The sequence below is a fragment of the Myotis lucifugus genome, unplaced genomic scaffold, assembly GCF_000147115.1.
Source record: "Myotis lucifugus unplaced genomic scaffold, Myoluc2.0 scaffold_707, whole genome shotgun sequence".
NCBI classification, from domain to species: domain Eukaryota; kingdom Metazoa; phylum Chordata; class Mammalia; order Chiroptera; family Vespertilionidae; genus Myotis; species Myotis lucifugus.
In genome coordinates, this window is record NW_005871755.1 from 33576 (window position 1) to 45585 (window position 12010).

General features: G+C 53.8%; 1 protein-coding gene across 1 annotated transcript in view; it reads right to left on the reverse strand.

Annotated features, from left to right (window-relative positions):
* LOC106694894 (protein sidekick-1-like) overlaps positions 1–12010 on the reverse strand; it is a 67800-nt gene that overhangs the window by 20715 nt on the left and 35075 nt on the right. The window contains exon 4 of the mRNA XM_023746615.1: positions 8708–8867. Within this exon, the coding sequence (XP_023602383.1) occupies positions 8708–8867 (160 nt within the window). The remainder of the gene's footprint in view (positions 1–8707; positions 8868–12010) is intronic.

Sequence of the window (12010 nt, forward strand, 5' to 3'; positions counted from 1 at the left end):
ACTCAAGCGTGTCCAATTAGTCAACCCCAAAAAGGATCTGATAGGCATAATTTTTAAGCAAAAAACCCCACACATTTGGACCATACAGCTAATTCAGTATTAAGCAAATATTAATCAAAGTATGTTTTCCCTCAGATAACCATCTTGAGATCCTATGGCGAGATTAATAAAATCTTTTATGAGGAAAATATTGCTGAGTTTTAATATTCAAAATTTCATTCTTTTCTGAGGAATGGTTTACCTCAAATAAAAAATTAATTAGTGCATCGACTAGTAAATCAGAATAATACTGAAGAGAGCACAAGGAGTCAGTGCCATGTATTTAAATTACAAATAAAACGGGAAGGATGAGGGGTTTTATTATGTACCGTGATTCTAAGAAGGAGGAGTTTTGAGACTGCATTAAAATAAAGTCAACGAAAGTTTTTGGAAAAGAAATAACATGGTCATTAGAGCATGTTTTTGAAAAAACTATAAGAACAGCTTCGTCACTGCAGCGGAACCATATTTAATATCATTGGTATTCGTGCCATTTCCCTTTTTGGAAGAATCTGAAACTAGCCGATACCTTTCTGATGCTTTTCTGTAGCGCTCACACGCACAGTGAACAACTCAGCACTGCTTTCAAACCACGGAGAGAAAGAGACAAGGCAGAGTGTCAGACATATGCTGTCTGTACCGGAGCTTTAGTTGAATGCCTCACCAGGGGAAAAAATATACAAAAAAGTTGCAAAGTCCTCCCACCTCTTACAGGAATTTCCTACACATTATGTTCGCCCAACAGATGGGAACACTCCTCGCGGGCCTCTGTTTATCAGCACACATTTTCAAGCCGAGAAAGTTTCCTGGCTCTTTACAAGCAACTACGATGACATCTTAGCACCAGATGCCACGAAAAGACAGAAAATGCTGCTCCGGTTTCAAGTAAACTCAGCAGGGAATGTCACACCACAGTGAAATTCCACTAGGCTGCCCAGCCGGCGTGGGTCAGCGGTTGAGCCTCGACCTATGAACCAGGAGGTCGCAGTTCCATTCCCGGTCAGGGCACAGGCCGGGTTGCGGTCTCAATCCCCAGTAGGGCGTGCAGGAGGCGGCCAATCAATATATATATATATCCTACTAGGCCAGTGGTCGGCAAACCGCGGCTCGCAAGCCACATGTGGCTCTCTGGCCCCTTCAGTGTGGCTCTTCCATAAAATACCACGTGCGGGCACGCATGCGATTGAAACTTCGTGGCCCATGTGCAGAAGTCGGTTTTTTGGAAAAGAGATAGACAAAACAAGTATACAAGACGAGTGTGGATGGGAGAGTTGGAAGGGGTCGACCTCAGCGAATGTACCTCAATCAGATTGAGGACGTTTTTAGTAAAGGCCAGCTTAGGAGTACCCTAATTAAGTTAATAACAATGTACCTACCTATATAGTTGAAGTTTAAAAAATTTGGCTCTCAAAAGAAATTTCAATCGTTGTACTGTTGATATTTGGCTCTGTTGACTAATGAGTTTGCCGACACCGGACTAGGCTAACAGAACAGTGTCCAGGCCAGTTCACCATCAGGAAGAGCAAGTTAAAAAAAATCCAACAAAATCACAGCAAAACCAAGGGTTGAAGGGAATCCTCCACTTCCGCTAAGTAGAACAAGGTCCTGAACTGCCGCTCAGAACGGGTCACAGGCACAGCCCGTGTCTCCAGGACGCGGCAGCGGGTGCACTGCAGCCCGGGACAGTGCTCCGACCAGCCTCCCGGGGGGAGGGGGGGGCAGCGGACACTTTTGGTCTCCGAGCATCTGCTCACTCTCCCGTATTTGGAGAGTGCTCCGCTCGGAGGCTTGGGGGAGGCCGACCCAGTGCCGGCCACTGGCACTGTGGGCTCTGAGACCTGGGCCGGGCGAGCAGTGCGCGTGTCCATGCCCATCAGGGCAGCGTCCCCCGCAGTGGCATCCAGTGCCCGTGTCCCCAGCAGCAGGGCCCTCGCTCAGAGAAGAAGTGCAGCTTGCTCCTCCCCCAGCTGCAGGAAGTCCTGGTAGAAACTGCAGACCATCCTCTCGGGGGGACTCTGGTGGCTGGCACTCAGCAGCAGGTGCAAGGGGCACTGAGGCTCGAAGAACAGGCTCCCTCTGACCCTCCTGTGGCCATTCCAAAAGCCCTTGTGGCTCCACCTTTCATCTGAGCCACGGCTTGGCCACCAGGTCCCCGCAGCCTGGGCGGCCTGCGTTCAGGTGCGGTGGCAGCACCCCACATCAGCCAGGCCTCGTGCCGCGTGCTGCCTGTCCCGGGGTTCTCTGCGCCAGGATGTCCACACGGGCCCTCAGGCCTGAGGGACCGGAGTGAGGCTGGGGCCGTGGGCCATCTGCTGAGGAAGGAGCTCAGAGGTGACCGTGTTCGGCTCCCTCCATCCCAGGGGGATCAGTGGAGCTCTGTAAGGACCTTGATACGGAGCGTGTCCTGGTTCTGTCTGGGTGGCACTGGGTCTTCCTCCTCGCATTGCAGCTCTGCCCTCGCTCTCGCGGCCTGAGTGTCCCAGACACCTCGTGCCAACCCGCCTCTGCAGTTTCCAGAGAGCCCAGCTGATCACAGAGAGCAGACTGTCCGACGTGCTGCAGAATGGTTCTCGCTTATTATTTGCCTCTTCATTGGCCACTGAGGAGACGTAAAATTGGATATGGCTGTTATCTGGTTTTGGTGATTTTTCTAGTGCCTTTTACACGTTGGTATATTTAGAGATCATTTCACCTTTGTTTTCTTATAGTTTAATTTTTTAATGTAACTCTTAAATGAATCTGCAAAGTACTTGGTGTCTGGTATAAAAAGAGGACCCATGTTCAATATTGTTTCCAAATAACTGATTTCTTTGCCGCTGGTTCTCATGCTCACTTGAGGGTGTGGGTTTTTATGGACACAACGGTCTAGTTCAAACTCCCTTCTGGAATATTTCTGTCTGTCTGTGTCCCACTAACATGTCATTTAATTATGGTGGCTCCTGGGAGGAAATACTCCTCCCTGTGTTCACCTAGTATTTGAAGATTCGTTGGGCTTCTTTTCTGTTTATATTTCGACATGCGCTCTGGTGTCCGCTCATGAATCACGGTACCCTCAGCAAACCCCATCGGGACTTTTCTTGAAATTAGGCTAAACTTCAACAACAATTTCAAAGGAATTTCAGTTTCTACAATGTTTAGATTTCCCAACTAGGGCGACGTTCACTACTTTTCTTCATGTAGGTTCTACTCATCTATATATATAAAACCCTAATATGCAAATAGACCGAACGGCAGAACAACCAAACAACCAGTTGCTATGACGTGCGCTGGCCACCATGGGGCGCGCGTGGAACATGGTAGGCATCAGTAGCAGGCAGCAGAATGAGGAACATGGTGGGCATCGGCCGCAGTGGGATGGTGGAGCAGGTGAGCAGGGGCGCTAGACCAAGGCGGGGCTCCCGTCACTGTCATCGGGGCGAGCCTCTGGTGGTTACTGAAAATTCTTTGCTCCTGTGTGCCGTGGTCCCACTGGGCGCTCACACCTGCTGCCGGCGCCCACACCTGCTGCTGGTGCTGGCCCCACTCGCACCCGCTGCTGGACCCAATCGCCCCTGAAGGCTTCTCCACCTCTCCCTGCTCCTGAGGGTCGATTGGGGCAGCAGCAGCCGCTCACACCTGCTGATGGCACCAGCCCCATTTGCACCTACTGCTGGCGTCAGCCCTAATCGCTCTGCGCCGTCAGCGGGTGCGAGCAGGGCCAGTGCCGTCAGCGCATGGGAACGGCAGTGGCAGCAGCGGGGCTGCCAGCAGACAGGGGACCAGGGGCCACGGTGGGAGAGGTGGGGCGGGGGCGCGAAGCTGTGCCTACCGCAGCTTCGCGGCCCACAGTTCCTTTCAAGGTGCACAAATTCATGCACCGGGCCCCTAGTTTCTTATAAAGGTGATTTCCAGGCACTGAATAATTTTTATTGATATTATGAAATTTTTTATCTTTGGATAAGACTTAGGAAAAAGTAACTTCCCCCTTAATTTCTATTTTTTTTAATGGAATAAAAAAAAATAAACATCCATGAATTTTCTATCATTTAACTGTCCTAGAGGCTGAGCACAGAGACAGGCCCAGGAGGAAGCGGTGAGATCCTTCAGCAGCTCAGAGCATCCATTACCACCCCCGCCCTCTGTAACAATGAGCACTGTGCCCAGCACCAAGAAAGTCTCGGCTTGGGGATATACACTTTGAATACAATTGCAAAATAATGTTTTAGCCCAAAATAGAAAATAATTTAGAATAAATGTTGTTGTTTTTTTGGGGGGGGGGGGGCGGGCAGGTAGAAATGGTTTTCTCATGAGACTGCTATCGCGTTGCAGTGTAGTCACCTGTGCTTACATGTGGAAATGAGCAGGCCCATGAATAACACAGCAGCTGGAACTCGCCAGAACTCACCGTGCAGTTTAACCGTAATACAAGCAGCCAAGAAATTGCTTTTTTTGTCAAAGCTGCAAAGGTGAATTTATATTATTTTCTCTGTTATAGGGCTAGCATTTTCATCACTGACACCAAGTGTACGGGTGGGGTCGGCATTCATGTCAGGCGGGAACAGCCATCATCCTCGGAAGGCGCCGTGTTTTCAATTCGGGACGCGGAGCCGCCGTGGAGGTGAGCGCCTGGCAGCCGAAGGTGCTGAGCGGGAGTCAGGCGGTGGAAGAGTAATTTGGAAAACCAGCCTGAGGTTTTTAGACAGGTTTTATATCTTGAAAAAAATGATGACAAAACACGATGGATCCTCGATAACCCATCTCAGTCCTGGAGCCTCATGAATAGAATGTAATTTATCACGTCGGCCCCAAGTCAGCGGCTGCAGAAACCCATCTCTCCCAGCGAGCTCCGGGGAAGCGGCCGCCACGAGGCTCCTTGTGCTAATGGTGCGGGTCCCCCTCGCCCGGCTCCAGCGCAGGACGCCGGTCTCCTGTGGACTCTCCAGAGCCCCGACGAGCAGGCGCGGCCGCCGGGGCACAGTCCCCTCCTCCAGGATGTCCAAGTTCACCCCGAAACTGCTTTACAAGTTTAGATGGCTGCACGTATAAAATGATGGCACCGTGCAGCGTTCTGGCGCTTACAAATAAAAATGTTACACCACTGTTTTAAAATGTCTCCAATGGAATCTAAATAATAGAGTGGTTTTGATCGCCACATTATCCAGTTTTCAAAATGAACTCTAACCAATTCAGCTTCCACATGGTTTCTCTTTTCTCTCTGAAGTTGCGCATCACACCTACTCACCCCACAGAAACGTATCCTCATGTAACAGAGTTTTATGCATTAAGGATACACATCGATTGCCCACTCGACTTCTCGGAAATAAAATGTGCACATAAATAGCAATTTAGAGAGAATCCCCTTTGTCCAAAAGATTTGAAGTGCTTTTTAAAAAAATTTCTTCTGGGTTCCATGTTCACTGTTCATCAAAACACAGTAAATGTATTACATACTTTGAAAAATAACGATTAAACATTAAAAACTTAGAAAGGAAACATGTTTCTTAATGAGACGGCAGTGACTGTTTTCAATTCGCATTTCGTTAAATGGCAAGTTAGTTGCTGCTGGAATGAACAGAATTGGACAGGAATTTAAAGAAGAGGAGGAAGGCCTGACCAGGCCGCATGCCGCTCATTTGCTGGGAATGAGTGAGTGGGAGAAACGAGCTCACAGAGCCGAGGCCGAGGCAGCGCGGGAAGCACTGACGTCACACAGGCGGCCGGGGGCCTCCACAGCACATGCTCTTTGTGGGGGGCAGTGAACAGAAGTGTCTTCTGCAGAAATGTTTGGGGAAACATGAGCACAGACTTCCCGTAGGGGGCGCTCCTTCTAGATTAGTGGTTCTCAACCTTCCTAACGCCGCGACCCTTTCATACAGTTCCTCATGTTGTGGTGACCCCCAATTTCATTGTTACAAATTGAACATAATTAAAGCATAGTGATGAAGCACAAAAACATTATGTGATTTATATGTGTTTTCCGATGGTCTTAGGCGACCCCTGTGAAAGGGTCGTTCAACCCCCAAAGGAGTCGGGACCCACAGGTTGAGAACCGCTGTTCTAGATCAATGCAGAACAAGGACCTGCGGGTGGATGGAACTTCTCCCCTCCTCCCAGAAATCGGTACCCGAGCCGGGAAACGCAGAACAGTGTGCTTCCTAGACCTTTTCTCCACTTGCTTTACATTTCAAGCGAACGTGGGCTAGTCCGATGCTAATGTATGGAAATGAGGGCCTCCGAGCCTGACAGCACGTGTGCGGGCTGCTGAAGTGGCGCCCTCACCTGCGGCACCTCGTGCAGGTGCTGTCCTTGCCGGGCGCTCGCCCAACGTTCCTGAGGGCGGCAGCCTGGCTGAGGGCTGTTGGGGAGCAGAGCCGGTGAGGGGAGCCCAGCCTGCGCAGTGTAACTGAGGCGGCTCCGGGCTGGGTCCAAACACCCCATTTCCAGGGTCAGGTTTGCAGTTATGAGACATACGTGTAGACTGAAAGGCAAGGGGCTCTCTGGCTGCCTGCAGGGCCCACTCTTTGGGTTAAGCCAAATATTTTGAACTGTGTGTGTGGCTGGCGCCCTAGGATGGCTTTGAGCGGGAGGCTCGGATAGGCCGGTGTGCCTCTCGCTATGAGACGAGAGAAACAACGCAGAAGCCGGACAGGAGAACACACGGGCGTGATCTCAGCGGCTCGGTTCCGGAACGCAAGCCAGTGGAGACTGAGGGTCTAGAACGCAGTCTGTCTGCCACTGTCCTTGGCCATGACCTCAGGGTGAAGACACCAGGACAGGCCATCCACTGACCACTCCTTTTTATTAGGATGAACAAGCTGGATTCTCTTAAAACATCCTTCCTATCTGCCTAGGCCTTAGGGCACCAAAGCAGTGTCATTTGAATTTTAGGACCCCCCTGAGGTGGGCTTTGTTATACCCATTTTACAGGTGAGAGAAGTAAGGTCACTCTGGTGAGATAGCTTGTCCAAAGTCACCCAGGCAAACGGAAGTGCTGCACTCTCCTCTGCTGGGAAAGCCCACGGCTCACCGAGGGTCCTCAGTTCTAAGGCCACTGCGTTCTTTCTTGCGCTCCTAACAGAGCAAGCCCAGATGCCACGGGACAGTAATACACACTGTGGCCGAGGCCTTGGTAACAGGCGGCTGTGGGCCAGACAATAGGCCATGTTCACATATTAGCACCTTCACGCTCACAACGCCACGAGTGAGGTGTGACCATCCCTCTGCGACACTGGACGAGGGGCTCGCGGCCGCCCTGCCCAAGGTCACCGCCAGGCCAACTGCTGGGGGCTGGGACTCACACCCAGGTCTGCTCAGCGTCAACCAGCTTGACCATGAGGACCAAGCTCCAACCACTGACACCGACAGGGCGGGCCCGTGGATGACAGAGGCGGCCTCGGCTCAGGGCTGCGCGGGGCGGGCCGACACTGGGCTGACCGACACGTGTGGCCGATGGGGTGGGGCCAGAGCGCCCCGGACCCAGTGGCCGTGCCTTTCCCGAAGGCAGCTCTGCCAGCGCCTGCTCCTGTGTGGGCTGCCGACTGGTCAAGGGGGGCCCGAGAGCCCACTTTTATGTAATATCTTACCATCGTCCATGCTGGCCATCAATTAAGAAATCTACTCTGTGTACAGCCATGTAGACTTCAAACTGATTTTTTAAATACACACCCCACTGCGGGCAGACAGAGTGGATCCCCCCGGGGGGGGGCCAGGCAGGGTGTGGATCCTGGGGGGGCAGGCAGGGTGTGGATCGGGGGGTGGGGGGAGACAGGGGCACAGCAGGCAGGGTGTGGATCCTGGCTGGCCTTAGTGGGGCTCTGAGGACAGTGAGTGGTGGCCACGCCTCCAGGGGAAGCCCCTCCCTCTATTAAAGTAACCCCGGAAATCCCATTCTCTTTCCCATTTCATGGGAGGAGAGCCTGGAATTGCTGCTGGTGCTGCGCGAGGCCTCTCAGACTTTCAGGCCGTCTCTGCCTCTCCGTCCTTCCCAGAAGGGCAGCATCAGTGTGACCCTCCTCGCACAGAAATGCAGGTTGAACAGACATGAACCTAGAGACCCGCTGGGCCACAGGCTGGTGCTGCGGCTTCCCCTTCCGGTAAGGCCCCAGCCCAGGCGTGGCCTGACCCCTGCTCCCGGCCTCTGCTCCCCGCCTCTGGCCTGTACGCAGTCCCCAGCGGAGTTCTCAGGCCTGGGCCCCGGCCAGCACCCACAGGGATGTGCTGTGGATGCAGGCGCCCTCTGCAGGCCCACCCTCCGCGGCTCCATCTCTCCTGCCCCAGCTCCGCGAGCTCCCGAGGAGGTTTCCCTGAGCACAGAGCTGCAGACGCTCTGGTCTAAGAGGCTGTTTACCCACGTGTGCTCCTCGGACAGGGCACGACCAGGGCCGGGCTGCTGCCCGGGGAAAGCAGGTCTAATCCTAAGGCTGCTGTTCGCATTCCTCTCTTTGGGGTCTGGTAACTCCACTCCCAGGCTTCGTTTTACAAATATAACGAGAGACTCCCTACGTGTGAGCAACACAACCTGTATGAGAACAGCAAACCCATCCTAAGCGCATGTTCAAAGCCACTTCTTCCTCCGGGGGCGTTAGAAAGCCACGCCCACCAGGTCAATCCCTGCGCCTCCACGCCGACAAGGCCAACGCTCTACACACACCCACGTGCAAGGGCATCCCAGCCTGAGGCGACCCGGTACCTGTACTCGCTGCTGTAGGCGGTGACCTCGCTGTCGTTGCGCAGCCACCTGAACTCCAGGGGCCAGCTGCCCTCGGCCAGGCAGGTGAGGACCAGGCGGTTGCCCTCCAGGTGCGTCTGCGGCAGCCCCGGCTCCGTCTTAAAATACGGCACCACGTCCTCTGAAGAATTTTAAAGAAGAAGAAGAAAGAAAAAAATAGCTGAATAAAGTGCGTGTGAAAACGGCATTCATCCAATTAGTGAATCACTTGTTTAAATCGACTCATTTATTCGCAGAGATATGCACCCCTATGGTCAGGGCAGCATGATACACGGCGGCCAAGGCATGGACACCAGGAAGTGCCCGCGGGGGAGGACTGGATGGAGGAGGCTGGTCCACACCCCCCGCGGGATACGGCTCAGCCACAAAGGACGAAGCGGCGCCGTTTGAACAACATGGATGGACCGTGAGAACATGATGCCGGTGACAGTCAGACAGAGAAAGCTAAGAACCATGTGATGTCACGCGTATGTGGGCTATAAAACTGACACATGAACACACGCGGCAGAGGGGTGGTGCCAGAGGGAGGGGGTGGGGAGAAGGGGACGAACATGAGGCAACAGGAGCAGAGCTGACTCTGTGGTGGGCACACGGTGCCATATGCAGATGTTGTACCTTAGAAACTCGCTCCTGAAACCTGTATGCTCATGATGACCAATGTCACCCCAACAAAACTTAATTAAAATAAAAATAACGATAAAATAAAGTGGCCTTGTTTTAAAAGTAGCGATGATGGCCATTCGGCCCCCTGGAAGCTCTCAGTGATCACAGTTCCCATGGCTGCGCGCTCACTGGTGGCGCCATCCGAGCGCGTCTGACGGAGCCGCCCCGGCTAGTCCCCGTGGGTTCACCCGCATTTCTCCAGGGGCAGGCGGGCCCTCTGCTCCCACAGCCTGGGGGCAACGAGGCACACTGTCCTCAAGGTGACAGCAGGGGTGCACCTGGGCTCCGAGACCACGCCCTCACATCGCCTTCCATAACCAGCGAACCTCATGCCTGCACGGACGCCATGAGGCACCCAGCTCAGCTCACGCACGGGCGGGGGCGCCACCCCGGGAACCTCTGTGTTTCGCACAAAGGAATAGCACAGGGCAACGGGAGTGAGCCACCTACAGCCACACACGACCCGGAGCCGGCGCACCCCACAGACACCCGGGGAGAAAGACGCCAGACAGGAAGGAGTTCCCACACAGGCCTCCATCCCAGGTTCCGGGAAGTTAAAACCAGGCGGCACTGTCTGTGGTGTCAGAGGTCAGGGTGGGGGTGACCTTGGGGGGGTGGGGCAGGGCATAGGGGGCTGCGGATGGAGACAGGCCAGACCTACTCTGTGTGGTTGCATGGGGGTACATATTTAGTGAAACTGCATATATATGACTTGTACCATTTTTGTATGTACGCTTCAATAATTTTTAAAAAACATATGACCACAGGACACTCAGCTTCTAGTTCTTGCCATCTCTAATTCCCTGCATGACCCTGATTCTGTTTATTCATCAGTAAAACACAGGGAATTAGATGCCTGCTCGCTTTTGCGATGAAATCCCAGGGCACGCCTGTGTCATCTGCTCCCTGTCCGCCTTCCAGGCCTCCTACCCTCTCAACTCACACGGACACTCCGCCGCTCGGCTTCTGACCTCTGAAGCCAGGAAAGCCTGTCACACCTGGGGCCTTCCCTCTGCCCTTTCCCGCCTGGACACCCCCCTCCCCAAATAAGAAGATTTAACCTGGTCAGTGAGCACGTGCAGCGGCCAGGAGCTAAAAGCTCAGTCCAGTCAGATCCTCAGATCAAACCAAGCACCGAGGCCCTGGGGTGTGAGCTGCCTTGGGAGGTACACAGGCTAGAAAACCAGCAGGTGGCGGTGGGGACGGGAGCAGGTGCGTCGGGCCCAGCCGCAGCGGTCTCCATCCCCGGTGATTTTCAGTGGTGCTCACTTCACACTCCACACGGTCTCGTGTGAATAATAAGTTACATGGTCGCCCTAGTCACAGGCCTAGTGAACAGACTGTCAATGTTATTATAACTAGTGGCCTGGTGCATAGATTCGTGCACAGTGAAAGGAAGTGGGGATACGCTCCCTCCTCTCTGGTTCCAGGGTGCGTCACCCGAGAACCGCTGCTGCCAAGTCATCACAGCTTGGCAGCTTCTGTGTTGAGCATCCGCCCCCTAGTGGTCAGTGCGCGTCATATGTACCGGCCGGTCAGATGGTCACTTAGCCATATATATATATATATATATATATATATATATAGAGAGAGAGAGAGAGAGAGAGAGAGAGAGAGAGAGATGGTGATTCGCTATTACTCTAGAACAGGGGTGGAGAACGGCTGCCGCCTAAGGCCTGAGAAATCACTGGGTCTGGCCCTGCCCAGGTCATTAGGGGTGAGTTATTAAATGTTTGATCAAATATAGCAGCAGGCTAATTTGTACGTTGATAATTTTATGGCCCTTGAACGATGTTATAAATGCACGGTGGTCCTCGGCAGATAAGAGGTTCCCACCCCCTCTAGAGGGACAGAAGGCAGCCTGGACAGCGTCGCCCTTAAAGCTCATTCTGGCCGCACCAAGGAGGGGTGAGGCGTGAGGCGTGAGGAGTGAGGTGTGAGGTGTGAGGAGTGAGGCGTGAGGAGTGAGGCGTGAGGCGTGAGGAGTGAGGCATGAGGAGTGAGGCGTGAGGCGTGAGGCGTGAGGAGTGAGGTGTGAGGTGTGAGGAGTGAGGCGTGAGGCGTGAGGAGTGAGGCGTGAGGCGTGAGGCATGAGGAGTGAGGTGTGAGGCGTGAGGCGTGAGGAGTGAGGTGTGAGGTGTGAGGTGTGAGGCGTGAGGCGTGAGGAGTGAGGTGTGAGGAGTGAGGAGTGAGGTGTAAGGCGTGAGGCGTGAGGTGTGAGGTGTGAGGTGTGAGGCGTGAGGCGTGAGGTGTGAGGAGTGAGGAGTGAGGTGTAAGGCGTGAGGCGTGAGGAGTGAGGAGTGAGGTGTGAGGTGTGAGGAGTGAGGCGTGAGGAGTGAGGCGTGAGGCGTGAGGAGTGAGGCGTGAGGAGTGAGGTGTGAGACGTGAGGCGTGAGGAGTGAGGCGTGAGGAGTGAGGCGTGAGGCGTGAGGAGTGAGGTGTGAGGCGTGAGGCGTGAGGAGTGAGGCGTGAGGCGTGAGGCGTGAGGAGTGAGGCGTGAGGAGTGAGGCGTGAGGAGTGAGGTGTGAGACGTGAGGCGTGAGGAGTGAGGCGTCCGGAATGGGGCGTGAGGAGTGAGGCGTGAGGAGTGAGGCGTGAGGC